This window comes from Urocitellus parryii, chromosome 4 (assembly GCF_045843805.1).
Source record: "Urocitellus parryii isolate mUroPar1 chromosome 4, mUroPar1.hap1, whole genome shotgun sequence".
Taxonomy (NCBI): domain Eukaryota; kingdom Metazoa; phylum Chordata; class Mammalia; order Rodentia; family Sciuridae; genus Urocitellus; species Urocitellus parryii.
In genome coordinates, this window is record NC_135534.1 from 76,244,153 (window position 1) to 76,268,339 (window position 24,187).

The 24,187-nt window shown below is 40.5% G+C and overlaps 1 protein-coding gene across 2 annotated transcripts in view; it reads right to left on the bottom strand.

Annotated features, from left to right (window-relative positions):
- Me3 (malic enzyme 3) overlaps positions 1-24,187 on the bottom strand; it is a 199,031-nt gene that overhangs the window by 90,066 nt on the left and 84,778 nt on the right. For both annotated transcript variants that reach the window (XM_026401517.2, XM_077796882.1), the window contains exons 3-4: positions 22,366-22,499; positions 19,374-19,523 (exon numbers count right to left, since the gene is read on the bottom strand). In XM_026401517.2, the coding sequence (XP_026257302.2) occupies positions 19,374-19,523; positions 22,366-22,499 (284 nt within the window). The remainder of the gene's footprint in view (positions 1-19,373; positions 19,524-22,365; positions 22,500-24,187) is intronic.

Here is a 24,187-nt window from a genome sequence, read left to right on the forward strand (position 1 = left end):
CAAGGAAGAGAGTGGGTCCTTTCAGAGAGGAGAGGGACAATATGCATCACCTGCACTCTAGTTTTATTGGGGATCCCAGAGAAAAAGTTTCCAGAGAGTCCCACGCACGTCCATCTCTTGATTTTTGACTGATGAAAGGGTGACCAAAAAAAAAAAAAAAATCCCCACTGTCATGGCAACTCTAGGTCACCTTAGCCCATGCTGACTGGTTCTAACTGGATTTTTAACCATACATTCTTACAGATTTTATGGTTAGGAGGAACTATTTTATCTCCCAGAGTTTCAGGATCTAGTCACAAGAGTCTCTTCCTTTGGGGTAACTTGGGTTCCTCTTATCAACAGTATTTTGGGCCTGCATTTCTCCTTCAGTGAACAGGTAGTTTGCTGAGGAATGTAACATATCCTGTCCACTGAGGCCAGGCAGGGCTGTAGGTAAATTGCTTCTTAGAAAATAAAGCATGTGGGGGTCAGCACAGTGGGCCCATTTTACAGAATTATGCTCTTAACCTCGTGTTCCCACCGTCCTCATATGTCTGTTCCCTAACAGTACCATCTGTAATGCACTATTTGCTAAACTCTGCCTAGTTTTCAACACAGACAAAAATGATGAAGTAGTAAAGGTGTTAGATCAGCATCCCTCAGGCCTGGTCTTGGTTCCTTGGGGTCCTAATCTTTGGCCTCAGGTAAGTCATGTTATTATTACTTTATGTCAAATTTACAAAGTCAGAAAGAAAGAAATCAACATTTATTTTGTACCTACTGGGAACATTTACAAATGCTGCAGCATTAACTTATGGCCACAAGCCTGGAGGCAAGGATTGTTGTCCCTACTAACACCTGACAGTAGTGGGGCTCAATGAGATGGGATTATATTACTGAGGTAAGGAGTAGCCAATAGAGGGGAGAGCAGGAAAGAAGCTACTAGGCCCTCCTGTGTGTCTCCTGTTAACATTTCAGGGGAATCTGTAAAACACACAGCCCTTTAGAAGACAGGCCTCTATTAACATGCAGAAAAACTAGAATAGGTTTCTAATTTGCTATTATTCTCTTATTCTTTCCTGGAATTTGCAAATATCATTTATTGCTGCAGGCTCTGTGTTGATTATGAGATAGTTTTTGGCAGTTAATGAGTTGAATTCCAAGCATTGGGGGAATTTCTCCATCTATTCTCTTTGAATAAGAAGGATCCTGATAAGGTATGTAACGAGGCAAACAAGTGAAGTTTTCATTCAAAGTATGAACACATAGAAAAGCCCTGTATCTCCATGGCATCATTAGCCAGTGGAACACTTTATAATTAGGAGAAAAAGGCCCCATAGATGGGAATTTTAGCTGAAATTGACACTCCTGTTCAAGTAGAAAATCACTTCGGAATCTGAAAATTCAAATTCTGTAACTCACAGATGCTTTCAATTAGAACAAAGAAGGTTAATGTAGTTTCAGCTGTTACTTGAAATGCTCAAATGTGCCAAGAAACTCAGAGTTGGTACAAAGGAGTTTTTTTTCCACTGAAATATTTACTCCTCCAGAAATAATAATCACAGAGGCTTCAGGCCCCCTTTCCCTGAGAAGTCACACTTAGCACTCTTTACTTTCTTTCATGGCTGTGAACATGGCAAAGACCCACACATGTCTCCACTTTATAAAACAAACATCTTCCTGCTGCCTACAAGGCTTTTGGTTAATCTGGGTCTCTGGGCAGTAAATTTTTTGGAACAAGTTTCTGTTCTAACGCAAATGTCTGATATCTAAAGCTAATAATGACCTGAGATTCTGAAATTGTTGTCCCCCTGACTCAGGGGCACAATGAGTCACTTGTTTATATGTATGTACAAAATAAAGAGAGGAAAAAAAATCCTATCTGCTTGTTTTTCCAAAGCAGGTTTGAGAATTACTCACACATTTTTTTTTTCCCACTGAGTCATAAATCTCTACAGTTTCAATTTGAGAAATAGGCTAGGAGCTCAGAACCCTGTGAAGACATGCTGAAACAATAGGCCCCCAAGCCAAGGCTGAAGTTGTAAAAGCTCGAAATCCATTTTACGCTAGCATTTATGAGGCAATTCTATGGCCAGGCATCTGAGTCTTATCTTGAAGCAATTTGTAAGCGGAAGACCCTGCCCACTTTAATTTATCACATAAACATTTCTGGAGCTATCATTGCATATTAGTCATGAAAGCTGGAATTTAATAAGAGAGAACAGAATGCAGTTTCAAAGAGGACAAAAGTTCACTGGGAAAACATATGTTTAAATCGCAGGGACCCTGATCACTGGAAGCAAATGTAAGAGACAGCTAAGTGCCTGGAACTAAATGTCTGAAAGGGCCACTCATCAGATGCAATTAGGCAAGAGGAGGGAAGAAGGACACATTTGACCTAATTTGTTGTTTTGACTAAGTTTAGCCCCAAACTGCAAATCTCTTTCAAGGAAGAATCTCAGAATGTTCAGATCAGGAATTTTCAAGGCCAAGGAAGTATTTGCTTTCAAATGGCAGGAATGGTGAGAAATAAGTTTCAACTGAGCCCTCTCAAATCTGCAAAACACCAATGTTATTATGAATCTTAAGAACAGAGGCTTTGAACTAAATTGAACTAAATTCCAGGTCTATATTAGTAGCTGAGCAAACTAGGAAATTATCACATTTGAACCTCAGTTTCCTTACTGTAAAATAAGGCCAATAAATGTTTCTAATAAAGTTATATGTGACAATTCAAAGCGGTGAGCACAATGCCTGGTTCACTTAGATTAAAATAATCTATTTTTTTTTAAACCAAGGATTGAACCCAAGGGCATTTAACCACTGAACCACATCCTTTCTATTTATTTATTTATTTATTTACTATTTTTAGATAGGGTCTCACTAAGTTGCTTAGGGCCTTGCTAAGTTGCTGAAGCTGGCTTTGAACTTGCAATCCTCCTGCCTCAGCTGCTCAAGCTTCTCAGACTACAGTTGCGCACCACTGTGCCTGGCAAAAGCACCTAATTCTCTGGAGGAAAGATTCAAAGCATGCTACTACTGCCAAACCACAAAAGAAGACAGAAGGGAATAATGAGTCTACAAAACCTAGAAAACAATTAACAAAATAGCAGTAAGCAGTCTTTAGCCATCAATAATTACTCTGAATGTAAATGAATTAAATTATCCACTCAAAAGGCATAGAGTGCCCAAGTAGGTAAAAAAATAAAAACCAACTACATGCCGCCAACAAAGGACTCTTTACCTTTAAGGACACACAGAGTGAAATCAAAGGGATGGAAATAATATTACATAAAAATGGAAATCAAAAAGGAGTAGAGGACTGGGATTATGGCTCAGCGGTGGAGCACTCACTTAGTACCGGCGTGACCCGGGTTCGATTCTCAGCACCATACACAAAAAAAAGGCATTGTGTTGTGTCCAACTGCAAAAAAAAAAAAAAAAAAAAAAAAAAGATTCTCTCTCTCTTTTTAAAAAAAGGAGTAGAGATCAATAAAATAAAAGAAAATAAACATTAAGTATAAAATTGTAAAAAAACAGATTTGAAGAAGGTAGTGATAGCTGGGCATGGCACACGACTATAATAACAGTGATTAAGGAAGCTGAGACAGGAGGTTGTGAGTTTAAAGGCAGCCTGAGCAATTTAGCAAGGCCCTAAGCAACTTAGTGAGATACTTTTTCAAAAAGAAAAAAGAAAGAAAGAAAAGAAAGAAAGGGAGAGAGGGTTGGGGATGTGGCTCAGTGGTTGTGTGCCCCTGGGTTCAATCTTCAGTTCTTAAAAAAAAAAAAAAAGAAAAAGAAAAAGAAAAAAGATAGTGATATGGAGTCAATTCATCAACAGGATATAACAATTATAATACACAAGCTCTTAACATTGAAGCATCTAAATATATAAAGCAAATATTCGGAAATTGAAAGGAGAGATAGGCAGCATTATAATAAGAGTGGGGGACTTCAATACCCAATTTTTAACAATGGACAGATCATCTTGTCAGAAAATCAATAAGGAAATATTGGACTTAAACTACATTTTGAATCAACAGACCTAACAGACATAAACAGAACATTTCATCAAACAATAAAAGAACATATTATTTTCGAACGCACACAGAGCATTCTCCTGCATGGATCCTATGTTGGCCACAAACAGGTCTTAACAAATTTAAGACTACAGTGGTATGAAACTCGAAATCAACAATAGGAAGAATTTTCAAAAATTCACAATATGTGGAAATTAAGAAATATTCTTCTGAACACCATGGGGTCAAAGAAGAAATTTAAAGAAAACTTTAAAAACATTTGGAGACAAAGACAATATACCACAAATTGATGTGGCAAAAGCAGTTCTAAGAGAGAACTTTATAGCAATAAATATCTACATCAAAAAAGAAGAAAGATCTCAAAGAACCAACTCATGTCATATCTCAAGAAACTATAAAAGGAGCAAACTAAGTCCAAGGTTAGCAGAAGACAAGGAATAACAAAGATCAGAGCATAAATATATGAAATAGAAACTAGAAAAACAATAGAAATAATCAACAAAACTGAATTAGTTAACTGAAAACATAAGATTGACAAACCCCTAGCTATGTAAGATAGCTTAGGAAAAAAGGAGAAAAAACAAATAAATAAAATCAGAAATGAAATAGAAATTGTTAAAATTGATACCACAGAAATTCAAGATCATAAGAGACTACTATGAACAATTATATGCTAAGAAATTGGAGAACCTAGAGGAAATGAATCAATTGCTAGAAATGTAAAACCTACCAAGACTGAATTATGAGGAAATAAAAATTTTGAACAGATTAATGACAAGTATAGAGATTAAATTAGTAATAAAAATCTCCCACTAAGAAAAGTATAGGACCAAATGGCTTTGGATTCTATCAAACACTTAAAGAAGAGCTACTACATTTTTTTCTCAATCTGTTCCAAAAAACATTGATGAATATAGATGCAAAAATCTTCAACAAAATACTAGCAGACTAAAGTTGCACTATTGGGAGGTGATAGATATTTTAGGACATGGGGGCTACTAGAAGGAAGTTAGGTCATTAGGATCATGCCCTAGAAGGGAATATTGGGACATTGGTTCCCTTTCCCCCACTGCCCACCTATCATGAGATGAATGGACTTCATCCACCATGTACTTCCACCATGACACACTGCTTCATTATCTGCCTCAAACCAACAGAGCCAAGTTATCGTGGATTAAAACCTCTAAAACTGGGAGACAAATAAATCTTTCCTTCTTTTAAGTTGATTTTTCTCAGGTATTTTGTCATAGTGACAGAAAGCTAACTTCATACCACTTATATTTAACACAGTACTGTTAGCCTAGCTGGAGCAATTAGGCAAGAGAAAGAAAGAAAAAGCATCCAAACAGGAAAGGAAGAAGTGAAATTATTTCTCTTTGCTGACAACATGTTTTTACACATAGAAAATTCTAAAGACTTCACTGAAAAACTTGTTAGAACTGATCAACGAATTCAATAAAGTTTTAGAATACTAAATAAACACACAAAATCAGTAATGTTTCCATATACTAACAATGAAATGTGTAAAGAAGAAATTTTAAAAAATCCCATCTATGATAGCATAGAAAATTCTTAGGATTAAATTTAACCAAGGAGGTAAAAGATGTGTATGCTGAAAACTATAAAACATTGATGAAAAAAGTTGAAGATCACACAAATAAATGGACTGCCTAGAATATTTAGTAAATTCTTAATAAATGAAGTTATTTTTATGATTGCTATTCCTTGTAAACAATCCTAGAGGATTCTTCACATTCCAGTATTACCATTAGTAAAGGAATGTAATAACTAAGGTTGAAAATAAAAACAGTTGACTTGCTCTAAATTATGTGGGTTTGAGATAAATGTTTGCAAGGTTACTGCTTTTTCTCTATTAGAATACCTTAGGTCCACCCAGCCAAACTCCAAACTAGTCAATGAAGGGAGTGTCAAATAGGGATCTCAATCTTAATCTGTTCAGGAGACTATGACAATATTGATGTCGCAATGAAAAAGTCATATCGTTAGGCTGGGAACATAGTAGGTCAACTCTCTCGTTTCTATTGGTTTGTGTAAACTAAACCACTCATTTATTATTTCAATAATTATTTAATAGATCCATCTATGTAGTGGGTACTTTTCTAAGCACTTGAGATATTTATCTAGTGAATAAAACAGAGAAAAATTCCTGCCTACATGGAACCTATATCTACTTTATATAGTCATTCACTCATTATTTCACCTTATGGCAAAGGAGTTAAAGAAAAGGAAATATACAAAGAACATAAAACACATGCTGTCTAATGAGCTTCCTGCGTGAGAGAACAGAGAGTGACAGGACAGATCTGTAAATAGCTATTGAATTATAGTGCAGTAAATTCTACAGTAGGGTATTAGTAGAGGGTGCTGTGCGTGTCTAAGAGGGAACAAAGTATTCTGCAAGTGAAGGAGGGAGGACAGAGTTTGAGGTGGCAAGAGATGGACATTTGAGATGAATTTTTAAAGAACAAGCAGGGTTTGTCACCTAGATAAGGTAGAGGAATGTCATTGGGCAAACTGAAGAGTTTTTTTTTTAAATTTCTGTCAATTAACAAAGTATAAGGCAGAATGTAAGATTAAAGGGACTACAAACTGGTGTAGCCAATATGGAAAGCAGTATGGAGATTCCTAGGAAAACTGGGAATGGAACCACCATTTGACCCAGCGATCCCTCTCCTCGGTTTATACCCCAAAGACTTAAAAACAGCATCCTACAGGGACACAGCCACATCAATGTTTATAGCAGCACAATTCACAATAGCTAAACTGTGGAACCAACCTAGATGCCCTTCAGTGGATGAATGGATAAAAAAAATGTGGCATATATACACAATGGAATTTTGCTCAGCAATAAAAGAGAACAAAATCATGGCATTTGTAGGTAAATGGATGGCATTGGAGAAAACAATGCTAAGTGAAGTTAGCCAATCCCAAGAAAACAAATGCCAAATGTTTCCTCTGATATAAGGAGGCTGACACATAGTGGGGTAGGGAGCGAGAGCATGGGAGGAATTGATGAATTCCAGATAGGGAAGAGGGGTAGGAGGGAAAGGAGGGGGCAGGGGATTAGTAAGGATGGTGGAATGTAATAGACATCATATCCAAAAGTACATGTATGAAGACATGAATTGGTGTCAACATACTTTATATACAACCAGAGATATGAAAAATTGTGCTGTGTTCATGTATTAAGATTGTAATGCATTCCATTATCATTTATTTAAAAAAATCAACAAAAAATAAAATAAAATAAAATTTAAAAAAAGAAAGTACAATATATAAACTAAAGTAGCTTATTTGGAAACTGTTATAAATCACTGGTTATTCAAACTCTGCTTTTGTTTTGTTTTAAAATGAGACTCAAATAAAAAACAGGCTTTATTAGCCCTAAGTTTTTCCATGAGGTGAGAAGAGTTGAGTGGGCTCCAGCTTGGATCTTCTCTCTGATGTTCTATGCTTACTAGTGCAGGGTTTATGGGAATATGGTTCCATCAGATCTCTGCTGGAGAAGGAAGGTATGGATAGTTTTTAAATGAAAAATCTTGGACTCTTCTCCTGACATGATAGATCAGAAGCTTGGGAAAAGGAGCTGGATTCTGTAATTTTTCATAAGTAGACTCTTAGTGAAGTGGCACCCTTTTTCTCCACAGAAAAGTCTTAACTGGGCTTCTCCAAAAATCTTCACCATGGCTGATTTTAGGACTGTCAGCAAAAGAGCCTCTGCAAAATAGTTCAATGAAGATAAATTTCCTAGTTTCATGCCACCCTGTTTTACTTGGCCACTGGCCAAGAAGATACCAGCACTCCAGGTGCTGGACACCCCCTTACTAATTTTTCACAAACATATCCAGTAGAGTAGTTTGTAGAAATGTGCAAACAAGGCCTCTGGCCTTGAGCTGGGACTTCACAGAAATGTCCACATTTTTAAGATAAGTTACCAGCTGGGCCCCATGGTAACAGCTGGCAAGGGGAGAGAAAAAGGGGGAGAAGAAGCTCTCCCTTTCTCAGTATTATCCTTGAAGGGTTAACTTGCCCAAAACAGTGAGAGAAAAAGCTGCTTTTATGTGAACTTCTGCAGACTGTGAGCTTCTGAGCCCCTCCCCTTACATGCTGGGTTTAAAGTTCTGAAACTACCTGAACTTGGGGTTCCGGGGATTGATTGATTACAGCAAAAGCTTGCCCTCTGAATCTGGCTGCAGCCAAATAAAACTGTTGACTGCTATCTTTGGTGCCTTGCCTCATTTATCCCCACAACATTAGGAAAGTTTAAAAACACAGACCTAGATAGAGACCAACTTTTAACCACCGCCTCCTCAGTTTGATAATCAAAGCTATTTACCTGGCATCTTAATGATTCTAGTCAGCATCTGACCTGCATTTGTTCTACTATTTGTTAAATTAAAACTTCCTGTACTTTCTTTGTCTAGAGAGAATTCTCACTGCTCCTCGTTACTGGATAGCCTGACTTCCACCCCCATGTGAAGCAAAGAGGGTGACTCCAGCTTCATCTATTCTTCTAATCAGCAAAAAAGTTACCATGACAACTTCACTTCTATGTCCCTCTGCTTGGCTGCACATGAGAAGCACGGATTGGCTCACCCAGGGTCCATTGCGCACCAGCAAGCAAGGGCAATCTCTTCACTCATTTGTGATGAGGATTGGACATTGTTATTAACCCTCCAGAACCAAAGATCCTGGATGTGCAGGTCACGATCTCACTTCACTCAAGCTATTTATTTCTTCCCAATAGGCTTGAATTTGGGGCAAGTTATTTTTCAAATAATCAGTAAAGTTTATTCTTTAATTATCTTAGTAACATAGAGACTCTTCAACTACTTTTATTTCCCCATTCTAGCATTTAAATGATTAAATTCCAGAAACATTTACTGAGTGTATACTATGCAATCTTCTTATTGAAAATTCTTAAAGTAATTAAACCACTTTTTACATTAATGTTTCAAAAATTTAAGACCCAAGCATTTAAAACAGTTATAGAGAGTTATTACTCTTTGCCTTTAAGTGGAGCCATTCATAATAGAAATTCACTCCCAGGGGTTCTATTAAAAATCATCAGGAAAATAAGATCCTGAATTCTTTTGTCTACTCATGGATCCTCCCATCCATCCTCCTTTCCATCTAACAAGGACCCTGTGGCAAGCCCTGTGCTGGGTGTTGGGTATACAATAGTGGTTCCTCTTTATTGGAATTCTACAGCCCAGAAGTGGAAAGAGTCCTGGATGCAAAGAGAAAGCTCCATACCCTAGGCTGGGTTCTTTCTCTTACTATTTATACAGCTTTGGGGAGTCACTTAACTGCTTGACTTCTCCTTTCTTTGTGTGAAGGGAGGCTCCCCTGTTTCATAGGGCACTTGAAAGGACTGTATTTGAATTCATTCTACAACTTTGATACATTATACAAATATAAATAACAATTGTGAATGAAGTTTGATTCAAATAGTGTGGGAATAGTATCTCTTTGTAAAAATAATATCTCTGTGTAAAAATGGAGAAAAGTAAAGAGTTTTGGAATAAGAGGCAAGAGATCTGAGTTTTAGTCCTACCATTTCTACTGACTTGTGTCTCTGGTGGGCAGTGTGTTACTTCCTCTCTTGGCCTTGATTTGAGCTGCTTGATTTATAGCTCTGTGATCCTGCCAGTGCATGCTACACGGAGAGGCAAGCCTGCAGAAATGCAGAACTCAAGGGTCTCTTAATGTCCACCAACTCCATCCATTCAAAGACAGGGTTCCATATACTGCTTCTTGAAGAGATTTTACTGCTTTCAAAGGTCTCTTAGGAGGCAAATTCCTCAGTCTGTCTTGGAACTCCAATGTGGGGTTATCTGGGAGTGCTTGCAAGTGGGCTACAGGGGCATATAGGTAACATTTGTGTTGGCTAGAATGTTCCACAGGCCACACAGGGGTCTTTTTAATGTACAGGCCATTAAATATCCTCTCACCAACTCAAAGGAATATTGTGGGAGCTTTCAGGATCCTTGCTATGTGCCTAAAAGGCTGTGCCTGAGCAGGTGTGAGAACCTGGGCAAATCCTGACGTTTTCCCCTGAGGCACTTTAATCAAGTACCCTGACTTTGCACTGCAATTCACAGCTCCACTCATCTCCTCTGACTGCAAGGTTCTCTAGTCCTGAGAAGGAAGCACATGGACTCTCTGTAGGTACCCGTTGCTAATTTCATTCAGTATACAAATGTGTTTGCTTTTTGTTCTTGGGGAAAGAGGGGGGTTGGGGCACATTTGTGGGAATACACATGATTCAGAAATGCTGAGTTTTAACAATGTAGGACCATAGTTTCAAGATGGAAGTGGGAAAAGACCTTGGAATAGGACAGACACAGGTTTGGGTCCTGCCACTTACTAACGGCAATGGCCTTAGGCAAGTCTCTCTTCACTTCTGAACCTCTGATCTGGGACCATGATACAATCTGAATTCTTGAAACTGATGGGGATTCAAAGATAATAAAGGCAACTTGACCACTCTATAAAAGCAAGTGGTAGTAGTTGTAGTTATAATTCAGCTCAGTGTACCATTTCTGGAGCCCAAGTTCAACTTTGCACAATTCTCAGTCCATGACAACACAGTTCATAATCTGAGAACTCTCACTTTCACCTTCACATCCAACCAGTCTGCATGCACTGCAGATTCTGTTTCTTGGCATCCTGAGTTTTCACCCTTCATTTCCCCATCTAGGTCACTAAGGCTCTTGTGAGCATGCTAGCTAATACAATAGCTTCCCTTGGGCTCTCCTCTTTAGTCTTCTGAGAATTATCAAACTCAAGAAATGCTTCCATGACAGTATCCTCCACTCAAAAGTGGCTAGCCCAATCTGAACTCCTCACTTTGCCTTACATCCAGCCTTATCTTCCCCATCCTTGTCAGTGGAATGATCTCCTTACATACCCTGCACATGCAAAGGTCAATGCCATGGAGAGTCCTCTGTCCTGGAGATGGGTGATCACCGGAGAGAGGCTCATGAAATGGGAAGAAGACAAGGGTTTACAGTTTGAAGCCTGGGAATAAACTGTGACTCTACCATGTACCAGATGTATAAGTCAGGTTAACTCTCAGTGCCTCAGTGTCCTCTTTGTGAAAATGGGACTGATATTGCATAGCACAAGAGATGTTGTAGATTTGAATGAGTAAAGCACACAGAAGAGTGCCATTGCATAAATAGATGTGAGCTATTGTTATATGACAGAGGCGATTCAAAAACCCATCAGAGAGGGGGGATTGCTTTTATCTGTAGGTAACAGACACCAATTGGTTGAAAACAGGAAATTTATTTCATATTACAAGAAGTTCAGAGGTAAGTGCTGCAGAATTTGTTTATTTAGTGGCTCAACAATGTCATCAATGACTCAGACTCATCCTTGGCATTTTACTTGGCCCTAGGGTTGTTTTCCTCAGGTTCCCGGTGTCCCAGCAGATATGAGAGTTTCCAGGAAAGAAAAGGGGCTCTCTTTAGTGAGAAAAACCTTTCCCCAAAGTCTTTAGGCAGACCATTTTCCCATCTTTTTGGCCAGACTTGGGGGTCATGTATCTACTCCTAAGTGAATCACTGGCAAGAGACAAGAGTACCAAGATAGGTAGAGATTAATTTTGACCCACTGCTTTGTTCTGAAAGAGCCAAGACTCAAAGTATGTGGCCATTTGGAGGGAAAAACTGGGGATGTTAAGAAGGAAGAAAAGGCAACCCAGCAGAGTCCTTCCTACTCCCAGTCCTGAGAGTCTATGGTTCTCGGTTTGTTCTAGTCATACAGCTTGTCTACACAGTTTCTCCTACTTGGAACCCATCTAATAAATTTGTATGTACCAGGGACTGTGCTGGGCCATCTTCCCAATGTGAATCAAAATCCTTTCAAGGAATAGATCAAGAACCAACAATTAAAAAAAAAAAAAAAACAACCCACAACAATTCAGTGGGGACATTTCTTAACCACAGAGAATTACTTCATCAATACTCACAAAGTAAACTAGATGATCCGAACCCCACATCCCTCATTGGCTTATGTTGCCTAAAATTGTTCTTAGTTGGATCATAAACTCCTCAAGGCTAGGGACCACGGAATTACTTCATTATTTCATTTGGATCTTTCAGGTGCTCATGGTGGCCAACCATAAAGATGGTGCTCAACTGATACTTGTGGAATCTAATCAGAAGTTTTGTTTTATTTGTTTGTTTTTGCTGCTGAAGACCCAAACCAGGGCCTTGTGCATGCTGTACTCTACCACTGAGCTCACTCCCACACCCAGAAGATTGTCTTTAGTTGTTCTCTCTATTAATTGCTTAAAAGTACACTATGCTCAGCACCACAGGAGATTCAGGGAAGAACAACAAGCAGTTCCTCTCCCACAAAACCTGTGATTTAGAAGAAGAGAGTGTTTAAATGTCCCAAGTTGAAGAAATCCATCTTCCACCACCCACACTCTTTCTTGTCCTTCTAATCTTTTCACTTGTTCCCCTCCAGTAACCTTTTGAACAATGCTGATGTCACCCTACCAGAGCTTTGTTTCTGTAAAAGACAGCACTCCAGACAGGCCCCTCTCAATTTCAGATAATATCTATCCTCTCTAAATTCCATTCTCTACTAGCTTGAGAAATGCTAGTTTGAGTTTCTAAAAAAATCAAGTTCAGAAATGAAGTTTTCAATGTTATGCCAACAGGGCACCTGGGAAATTTGAAGGGATTACTATGGGTAAAATGGACTAAGAGCAGAACATCAATATAATAAGGAGCATTGTGGACTGGCCAGCTGCTGATGGGGTTCATTTGGTCTGACCTTCTGGGAAAGCACCCATTTTTGAATCACAGCTTTCAGCAAAAATGACACTTCAACAGATAAGCCCGCAAGTTCTGTACCCGTGATCCTTTACTTCTTCTGTAGCCCAGAACTTTCAAACCATTTGCACTGCTTACAGTTTCTCTGAAGAAGCCATGCTTGCTGGACTAAATTCAGTGTGAGTGGACACCACTCTCAGTGCATTTTACAGGTCAGTGGGAGATCAAGGTTATCTTTGGAAAGGTCTACTCAACCCCTGCTTGTATGTATGTATTTCCTTCTCGGAGTAAGGAAATTCTCCCCACACTTACTCTTTTGATCACTACGGCTAGGATTGGCAGGGACATAGGGGGAAAGACAGTGCCAGATTAAAAAAAAGAAACAAAATCCATTTGTTTAAATTGCCAGGGAGATCTGCCTCTGGCTAAAGGAAGTCAAACTCAGAACATCCTGTTCTACTTAATAAAGTTTATCCCTGCTCCAGGAAAATATCATCTTTGCCTCCGTGAGGAGCTTTTCAGCAGTTGAATCCCCACCTTCATTCTCAGTCTTCTTTACCCAAACTCATGGATGACTGGGGAATGTCCTCTGTCCTCCCCACAGAGAAAGAAAATCCTTTGGGTGCTTCATTGCTGAGTAGGTCCGTTAAGTACATACTTTTTTTTGAAAGTAAATCTCAAAACTTCCTTTGAAAAAGAACAAGTCAATTCTCTCAGTGATTGAAACCCATGTGACTCAGACATAAAAATAAACGTTCCTTCTTGCTATTCCAACGTGTTTCAGCAAAGTGGGGTCCAGGAACAATTTAACTTACTCCATGTGACATTCCTGTCAAATAATAGCTGAACAACCTCCTCCTGCTTTGGAGGGGCTCCTCATGCCACTTTTCTTAGATCTATTCCAGCATCCATTCCCAAGCCACAACACCAAACAACCCATAACAGATCCTGAACTCCCCTGCTGGCCTTCTGGGAAGGCACCCATTTTTGAATCAGAGCTCTCGGTAAAAATGACACTTCAACAGATAAGCCTGCAAGTTTTTTCTTGTCAGAAAATGAAAAGCATGTGTTTTCTTGTACTTTTGCATTTCTTTTCTCTAAAATGCCAGAAATCGTAGAGGCAAATTTATAGCCATAGTGTCCTAGTCTGCTCCAAGAATTAGAGACTATCAGGGTTGGAAGGAACCCCTGAGATTACCTAGTAAAGTTCCCTCACTTTATTGATGAGGTCCAGAAAGGGGGAAGGATTTATGGAATTTCATACTCCTAGTAGGTAACATGAACTGGGACCAGAACCCATATCTCATAACTCTCAGCTCTTTCTACTAATGTGCAGCTGGGACTGGAGGTACCTGTTCCTCTGCTTCCATCAGATGCTCTCTACATTTTACAGTGAACTACTTTAATCCAGGGTTTCTCAAAGGGTGATTCTTGCACCAGCAACATCAGTATCATCTGGATATTGTTAGGTATGAAGTTTCCGGGCATCTTCCCAGCCTTGCTGACTCTGTATTTTAGCAAGTACTCCATGATTCCCTGATGCTTTACTTTAATGTGTTAGCTTTATACAACCTATTAACAAGCGGATTAGGAACTAATCAGATCCAGCTGATTTCACAGGTCTTTTTCAATTTAGCTCTTCTAGATGCCCAATTTGGAGGTTGAGTTACTTCTTGAAAAAGAGGGTGTATGGTAAATTTGTGAACATGAATTAGTGTGGAAAACTGTCATGAACCAACGCAACTCTGGGGACCAATCAGTCTCTGCCTCTGTCTTCCATCTCTTCTCTCTCATCTGGCCAGTTCTCTCCACAGGCTCACTCCTTTACTTCCTGTTCTTTTTCTGTTCCTTCATAACTGGCATTTACCTTTGGTCCACCATAACTTGACTCTAAAATGTAAACCAAAGCATCTTCTGCCTTTGTTTCCCTTCCCAACTGTAAAATTCTTTCTATGTAGCTTTTTCCATGTCTTAGTACAAGTTCGCCAAAAGGACTGCAACTGGCCAGTTCATTTTTAGAGGCAGGCCACCCCAGTGACATATTTGCACAAATAGCTCACCCTTGAGTATGATGTTTGCTTCTATCTCATCAGTTGTTGGCATCAGATGGGTAGGCAGCTATTTCCATTACAAAGTGGTAATGGCACAGGAGAGCCAGGAAACTGGGGGTGCAAGTTGGGAGAGTGGTGATAGGAGCTGCAGGAGGAAGCCTAGGGAGGGAGGAGGACGTGACTCCCCTGTTCTACAAATCCTGTCACTGAGACATGAGGGAAGTTGGAAATGGGACTCAATTATTTGGCTTGCTGAGAGCCAAATAATTTGAGAGACTTTTTTTTTCTGTATGTGACTATAAATGGGCTCCAGTGGATATTTAGGAAGCAGAAGCACATGATTCATTTACCAGGGTTCCTTTTGTAGGTGTGTATTTTTGTGGGTGGTGGCGGTAGAGTGGCTGAAGAGAAAAATGTTCCAAGAAAATGAGGTTCACCAGATGTATTGACCAGGAAGCAAGAAACTACAAGGAGGAGAATGTGTGCCTTAACCATACAACTTTGTGAGGATTAGGATGAGGAAGAAGAGATGAAAAAGTAACACCCTTTAAATTTATGAGGAACTTTGCAATTGATAGGGTATATTCACAGGCATTTACTCATCTGACCTTTGTAAAAACCCCCTTGGAGGTGGAGTAACAGGACACAGGTTATTAGAGACTGACCCATGGACTCTGGACTCTGGACTCCAGCCCCATTGCTCTGTTCATCATGGTATCCTGCCCCTACCGTGTGTGTGTGTGTGTGTGTGTGTGTGTATGTGTGTGTGTGTATATGTGTGTGTGTGTATGTGCGTGTGTGTATGTGCGTGTGTGTATGTGTGTGTATGTGCGTGTGTGTATGTGTGTGTGTGTGTGCGTGTGTGTGTGTGTGTGTGTGTGTGTATGTGTGTGTGTCTGTGTGTCTCCCCATGTCCCTCTTGTGTGCAGACTCACCAAACAAGGGAGTTTATAAGAAGGCAAGCCTGCAAATGTTTATGTCAGAGGCACCAAGTTTACCAGAGCCAAGCAAAGCTGGCTTGCATATTCAGGAAAAGCACAGGGAATTGGCTTTGAGTCAGCTATAATGTCTTAGACAAGTTAGTTTACTTTTATTCTCTATAAAGCACCTTGTAGGGTTGTTGTAGGGCTCAGATAAAATGTACATGAAGTACCTATCCTAAGGCCCACCATGATTGTTGCAAGCATTCAGTAAATGGCAATTGTTAATAATGTGTATTAACTGTTACTGCTGGGTTACTGGCCTATATGCAGAAACCCACCTGTTTGTAGATAGCAAATTGGCTTAGGGTCAAGGGCTGCTGGCTTTATCCAAATCCAAATATTTCTTCAGGTATTATCAACAGAGCGAGCCTCCAACCATGACCCACTCCTTTCCGGACCTCTTTAACTCATTACAGTCTGTTGTCTAATTCCTCACAGGACTTTCTAATGGATTTACTAGTTAAGCACAAGTACAGATAATTTGAAGTCTGAATCCCAAAACAGAAGACAGTGATATTTCAGGGGACTGAGATGCTCTCAGTGGGTTTATGGTTTACATTTTTGGGTGGGGTGTTTCAGTCAGATGCCCCATGCTGGGGATATGGGTCAGACAGTTCATGGCTACTGAACATCTATTAGGGCGAGGCCCTTGACATATTGAATCTCATGAAATCTTCACAAGAAGCCACATGAATAGGTAGCATTCCCATTTTACACATGAAAAAACTGAGGGGGCACTAGCTAATTGTAATGTCATCAGGAGTTGAGAGTCAAGGTCAAGATTTCCTGACTTCCAAGTCCAACCTCCTTTCACACCATAACCTAACTTTGACCAAACTTTTAGTTAGGCTACTGAGTTCTTTTTGACTAGGCTAGATGGTGAGCTTCTCTTTCTGTCCTTGAAGTACCCACTTTGTGTAAGAATCTTACTAAGTTCAGCAAAAATTTCCCACCCTTAGTATTTAACCACCTTGAAAACTTATCACCCTGGCTTGCCTTCAGCAATAATCTTATCAGACAGTTTAGCCAGGAATTCCTTATTCTTGATGTTTCCTTTTAGTAATTTTAATAATTTTTCATTCACTGACTCCCATCAGGCTCACTGTTATAGAACCTTACTTGTCCTTGTTGGAGTTGAGACCAGTCTTCTTCTTTACTTCTGTAACCACTGCACTCTGTTGCAGTGGTCCCTATACCTCTGGTCATGGCCCCCTTGAATACAGTTTGCTTCACCATCTTTAATAGGTATCTTGAAAGTCTTTTTAACATCGCTATGACCCATACAAATTAGATCTCACACTGGAACTGGAAATTTAAGTTCCACAAATATGTACACTTTGAAATCTAAGAAGATGAAGAAGGTGAAGACAATGCTGGTCAAGAGGAGGTGGCCTGGGGAGGAAGAGTATTCACTGACACTGGATACCATGTAGCTTCCTCTCCACACCCATCTTCTGGGTTGAATTCTGTCCTGGCCTCTGTCAGAGCTAGCTTTCATTATTTCTAAGTCACATGCTGGTGACTTTCAGAGGGCATTCCTGCAAGCCAGGCCCATAAAGGCACATGGAGAGAATGTGCCAGGAGAGAGAAATATAAGACAGGAAGGGCCGACAGAGTCCAGAAGCTTCTCCTGTATCTAGTTGCCCAGGACCCTCAGGTGCCCCTGAGATACTCTGGCATCTTCTTCCTGGTTGTGAGGTGATGGCAGAGCCCAAGTGTGTTGGAGACTCAATTTTAGGATCAGCTGGACTTAATTAGCTTTGGTGGGGGGCCAGGCCCTTTCACAGAGGATTCCATTGTTCCCAGGAACCTGGCAGGAATGTTTATCTTTTCAAAAACCGAGAAGTCCTGGCTCTCTTCCTCTTGGCCTCAGGGCTGTCCTCCCTTCAGATGCTAATCCATAAAGCCATTCTAAACCAGGCCTCAGATGAAGCTCAGGGCTGGGGTGGAGCCAAATGCTCATTTCCCCCAGGAACAAGGCAGGTGTGAAATCAACACCTGGAAAGCAGCCAGATGGAAACCTAGAGCAACAGCTCAGAATGGCAAATGTCAAATGACTTAATTGGGTAATCATCAGAAGAAGGGTTTGTGCATAACACATGTGGGAAGTCTGCACCAAGAGGGGAGGGACTAATCCAAGAAGATGGTTCAGTCTGCCCGAGCTGGCCTCAGGCTAACCCAGCTGCATGCTCCAGGACTGGCTGAATCAATTCCTCCCAGGAAGGCTTTGGAAATGGTACCTGGTAATCTCTACCTTAGACTCCTGGGAAGTCAAATATACATGGAGCTCAATGGCACCCACCCTGAATGCCCACCAAATGTGCACAGACCTGAACCATGAGGCAGCATACTGTGATGGTTATGGGTCCACCTGATGTACTCAGGTTCCAACGGGTGGTTGAGACCTGGCTTTGAGAGTTATAAGCTGTGTGACTTTGAGCAACTTACTTCTCTGTCCTTTGCTTCCTCATCTGTAAATAGGAAAGTGCCTACCTACAGGGGGACTGTGATAATTAAATAAGATATGTAAAGATTTTAGGATTATAGTTGGCCTTGACAGTTATGATTTTCTCCTGGTTCTGGTTCATTTATAAGCTCCCTGCTTGGTCAGTTTCATACTCATTTCCTATGCTGTGCTTCTAGCTTCTGCAATACACTTGTCTACCTCCACCGAAGGATAACTTGGTTCTCTGGGAGCAAGTGATTGGCAGAGGCCGGTTTCTACCTGCATGGAACCCCTCACTGCTGCCACACCAATGTCTGTGGTTGACCTTTTGGAGGACCTTGAGTGAAGCTTGAACAGTATGAAGCAGTCCCCTATTAGTCCAACCCCCTAGTGTGAAGGAGACAAAGGACTCTCACTATTGGGCAGAATCCCTTGTCAATTCTACTCAGTTCCTCTACTCTCCTGTTTCACCACTACAGAGTCCCAGAGCCCATGCATTCTAGTCAGAATCTGTGGGTATGCTTGGATCACTGTAGACAAATGCTTTTTTGTCTCAATTCTTTGCATTCACCTTTCATGACAGCACAAATTTAAAAAGCTGTCATAGACCCATGATTACCTGCTCCCCCTAGAACACATCAACTATAAACCCTGATTTAGAAATTCTATATAAATGTAAATTACACATCTATACATGGTACATTGTATGTTTACATATCCTAACACAGTAATAATATTCTCTGGTAATATTCCATTATATATAACACTAATAACCACTAATCATTAGTGCTAGAACTGTGTATTTCTATATCAGGCACTTGGCACTGAGGGCTCTTTGGAAAATCTTCCCACTTTTCCTATTAAAAAATTATATATATATATATATATATATATATATATATATATATATATATAAAATGAACTCAACAAGACAAAAAAGTGACATCTTTAGAAAACCATCCCCAAATTCTTTAGCTCTGGAAGGAAATGCAATGCCAATATTTTTGCCTAATAACATGTCATTATTGCCCTCTGTGGAATGACCCCTCAGATCCGCTCACCGTGGCCGGCGGAAGGTCAGGCCATAGTGCTGACAGGCCAGCCCCACGGTAGGTGTGTATACGATCGGCATGAACTTCTCCACGTCAGACGTCAGCACTCGGTAGAACAACTTCTCATTCCGGTCTTGGAGCGTCATGAGAATGATGTACCTTGGAAAGGGAGAGAAGCAGCAAGCTGAGCTCAGGATTACCGCAGGCCCTTGATACTGCTGCTATGGAAAGGGCTGAGGCCACTTGGGTTGGTGTGAAGCCAGGGTTTGGGTCTGGCTCAGCTGCCATGGGACATTCAGGGACAAATTATCCGTCTCCCCTAAGTCTGGGAATTGACCTCTAAGAAATGTGAAGAATATGAGCTGCCTTCAGTTTTTTATCACTGTACGCAGTGTAGGTACTGTCCAAAATAGGTTTCATGAAAGCTTCCAGTGACTTGCGAGATTGGTACTATAATTCATGTTATTTTAGAGATAAAGAGTCTAATGGACAGAGAAATTAACTAACCCAAGATTTCATGGCAGAGTAGGGATTTGAACCAAAGCAGTCTGATGCCAGAGTATGTGCCCTCAAACAATGTGTGAGATAGTGATATTACTATATGGACATTGATTAATGAAAATAGAACAAAAATACTCTGGAGGTCAAGTAGGCCCAGTGAAGTACTAGGCAGGAGTGCCATACAAACTGTCCTTTCCTACCACCTATGGCTATTTTCTGTCCTGAGCAGAGTGCACAAACAGCTCAGTAGCAAGTCATCTCAAGAGGAATAATATGAAAATAATCTTTCTTTTACCTGTTCCTAGAAGCCTGAAATCACTAAGCTAGAAAAAGAGCCTTTCACCCATACTCCTAAAAATGCAAAAACCCCTGGGAGAGAAAACTCAGGGGTTGAGGTTCACATTGAGGTCTGGCTGCTGAATCGGTCTTTCTGGACAACCACTTAGGAGAGAGGGTGGGGGCACTGGAGGCCCTTGCATGGAGTGGGCTGAGGGAGATGCCCTGGTAGGGGAAGAGACCTGGGCTGTAGGGGAATGAACCCTGGACATGGCATTGGCACTCTGGGTTTGACTTCTAGCTCTGCCACTTACTAGCTGTGTGACTTTGAGGAAGTCTTGTGACTTCCTGGAGCCTCAGCACCTTCTTCTTCATGAAAGACACTGAACTCTGCATTTTGGACAATGTTTTTAGGAAGGGAAGACTTACAGTAGGGATGGCCAGGATCTCAACTCATTGCCAGTGTAGAGGATTCCCATACCCAGTAGCCATCTAGGCACATCTCTTCTCAATTCTACATTCTGCTCCTCTCACTCCCAAAGACAGCCAGTTATTAAACATTTACCAGCCCACACTGCCTTTACCCAAAGGAGGCTGAGAAGCTTTCTTGGCATTTTTTGAAGTACCTGCTGAAATGAGGGAGTCCTGGGAATGAGTGGATCAAATAGTTAGCACAGCATTCAGAGTGAGCCTTCTAGAGCTCGCAGGGGTGGGCACTCCCATTTCTCCTTGAGCCTCCAGTGCCTTCCTGGCAAATGAGTGAGACCTATCTAGCTGGAAAGAACCACGGAGGGAAGGACTTGGGGAGTTTAATTTTTAAAGTTCAATATCTTTAATAAAGAAAATCTCACTTTGGACTTATTTTAATTTTTATGAATTTAACAGAAGAGGGGGAGGCTCAGATTGTTCAAAGTTGGGGTATGTTTCATGTTATCAGTTGAATTTGTTATATAATTTTTGGTTTGCTTTTCCAAGTGACATGGCTACTGAGTGGAATGATCAAGAAGGAGAGAATATTTGACCTGGGCTGCAGTAGGGCCTTAGAGTTAATGTGAGTAAAATCCTTAGAATCTAGTACTTTGGGCGTGGGGGTGAGCTGAGGCTTGCTTGTTCACTACCTCTCAGAAGCTATGGTTGATATGTGGAAAACATAGGGAGATAGGTGTAGGATGACTGTGAGGTGCTGCTGACCTCTGCTCTTGAGGGTGGCAATACCATCTGATCCAAAGTCTTGGTCATTTAGCTCTAAGGACATAGAGGGAAATTTTGTCTTCTTCCAACATTTCTTCTAGACCCCATAGCCATGTGACACATGCATTTAACAAACTCTCACACAGTAGTTACTATGTGTCAGGCACTACCCCAAGCACTTCACAAAGACTAACACATTTTAGCTTCATTTAAGCCCTACGAGTTAGGTACCTTTGACATATTCATTGTGTAGATGGAGAATGACCCAGAGAGGTGAGGTAACTTGTTATTAAGCAGTGGAATATGGATTTGAACTCAGTTTAGAACTAGAGTCTAGTTTTATAGCCATTAGGTTCTGCTGTTCTTAGTTGGGGCATATAATAGAGAAGTTTAAAGTATAGACTCTGGATTCAGTCATCTGTGTACAAATCCTGGCTGTGCCAATTTGTAGCCACGTGATGGGAGAGGTGACTACTTTCTTTAGTAAAGCTGCTAAACTGACCCAGGGTCTCCCACATGGGGTCTGTGTGTCTACCTTTCTACTGATGAAGATTCAGAGAGGAGGCAGGGTTATTGACTGCTGCCTATCCAACTGCCAACACAGGACAAGGTGTCCCTGTCCATCTGCCTTATCCCCCACCACATTCCCTGTATTCCAGGAACCATACTGCAAGTACCACTTCCTAACATGCCTCTTTATACATCTTCACCTCATTTCTTCCTTCTCAGTGAAATGCCCTTACTGAACCCCATTGCTGTTTGCTGAAGTCTTTGTGCTTCTTGGCTGACTCCTCTCCTGCCTTCCCAAAAGACCTCCCAGGTACCACTGGTTGAGTTCATGTTCCCTTCTCTGTTCTCCAAGAACATGTTGGCTATGACTCTGACATTATAATTCTCTCTCGGGGACACCATCACTCTAATGACAGGCTGGGTCTGGGGTCTCTCAGAGTTCTCAGCCTTTGCTAGCTGGAGAATATGCAAACAGCAGCTCAGCCCGATAATCAGATAGAGGGGACAGACTCCAGGCACTCACTTGTCCAGGTCACTCTGCTGCTTCTCGTAGTATCTCATGATCCGGAGGAGCTGGACGTCCTGGCTCAGGAAGCAGGGGGGAATCAGGCCATGGATTCCTAGCTGCAGCCTTTCTTCAAGTGTAAAGGCCATACCCTGGGAAGAAACACACACATAGATAAATGGGTGTGCAGGAAGCCGAGAACAGAGAGTCTAAAGTCAGTGAGATTTAGTAGAAAGGGCCCTGTACTCAAATTGTACCTCTGCCCTTGAAGTAGGGGGCAATCTTGCACCAGTTACTTTGAGGTTCCCTCACTAGACAAATGACAAAAATACCTACATCATCAGGTTTTTGATTTGTTTAAAATTTGCTTTTTAGAAGTTTTAGATTTACAGAAAAACTGGAAAGATGGAACGGAGTTTGCATATACCCTCCTTACCCAGTTTTCCAATTACTAACTTCTTAACATTTGTGTGATACATTCATTAGAATTAACAAACCAATAGTGACCCATTATTATAACTAAAGCCCATAGTTTATTCCTTAGTTTTTAACCTAATGTTGTCTTTGTTTTATTTATTTATTTTTTGTTGTTCTAGGATCTCACCCAGGAAACCACACTGCTTTTAGTTGATCACCTTTTCTTCATCTCTGACAGTATCTCAGATTTTCCTTATCTTTGGTGACCTTGATAGTTTAGAGGAACACTGGTCAGGTGTTTTGTACAATGTCCCTGTATGGGAATTTGTCTTATGATTTTCTCATGATTACAATAGAGATGTGGGTTTTTCAGGGGAAGATCACAGAGGTAAAGTGCCATATTTGTGACATCAGGTCAAGGGCACACACAATAGACATGATTTATCACTGTTGATTTGAGTCTTCACCAGCTGACCACGTTAGTGCTTTGTCGGATTTCTCTACTGAAAGGTTACCACTGTTTTGGGATTATGCTGCAAAGGAAATTTGTCTCTGTCACCGTTTATTTATATTAGAATAGACTCATGAGTATTTATTTTATACTTTGGGTTATAATACAATACTGCTTTATTTATTTTGATGCTTAGACTGTTTCAGCTTGGGCCAATGGGAGGCTTTTCACTTGGCTTCTGTGTCCCTTTGACATTTCCCATAATGTAGTATTTTTTTTTTTTGAATGATTCCTTACTTCTGGCACTAAAAGATGCTCCAGATTCATCTGATGTATTGCCTGGACTTGTCCTAGCTTCAGCCATTTTTTCAAGAAGCCCTGATTTTTCTTTTGGCATGGTATTGGTAACCCAAATCTGGGCATTACAGTTACCACTATGCTCCTTACTCAGGGTTTCATTTTCTTTTCCCTCTTGACAGAGAGAACAAGGTGATATACTTGTGTCTGTTCAAACCTGGGCATAAACACATATCTGTAGATGTTTTTGTATTCAACTATCTGAACCTACAATAAGTTTCAATCAGTTCATACTAATGTCTCCAACTCTAATCCATGACCACATGGCTCAAATCTGGCCTGATCTGTAAATTCTCACTCCAACAGCAAGAAGCCTGACTCCCAACATCTGCCATCTGTTTAATCAATTGCTCAGTTCCAGTATACACACCAGGATAGTGTCAAAACTGTTAACTGTGCCATCATGGAAGCAAATTTGTAAACTGGAGGACTTAGGCACAGTTTCTTTTGCCATCAGTCTTACAAACCCCACTGTTTCCCAAGTTACTTTTTTCTTCCAACCACTTTACTGAGATTGTCATGTACATTTATAACACAGGCATGACAATTTTCTTGTCATATAGTCTGCATATATTCCTTGGATCCCCCAACCTATTAAAAGATTTTTAAAAACAA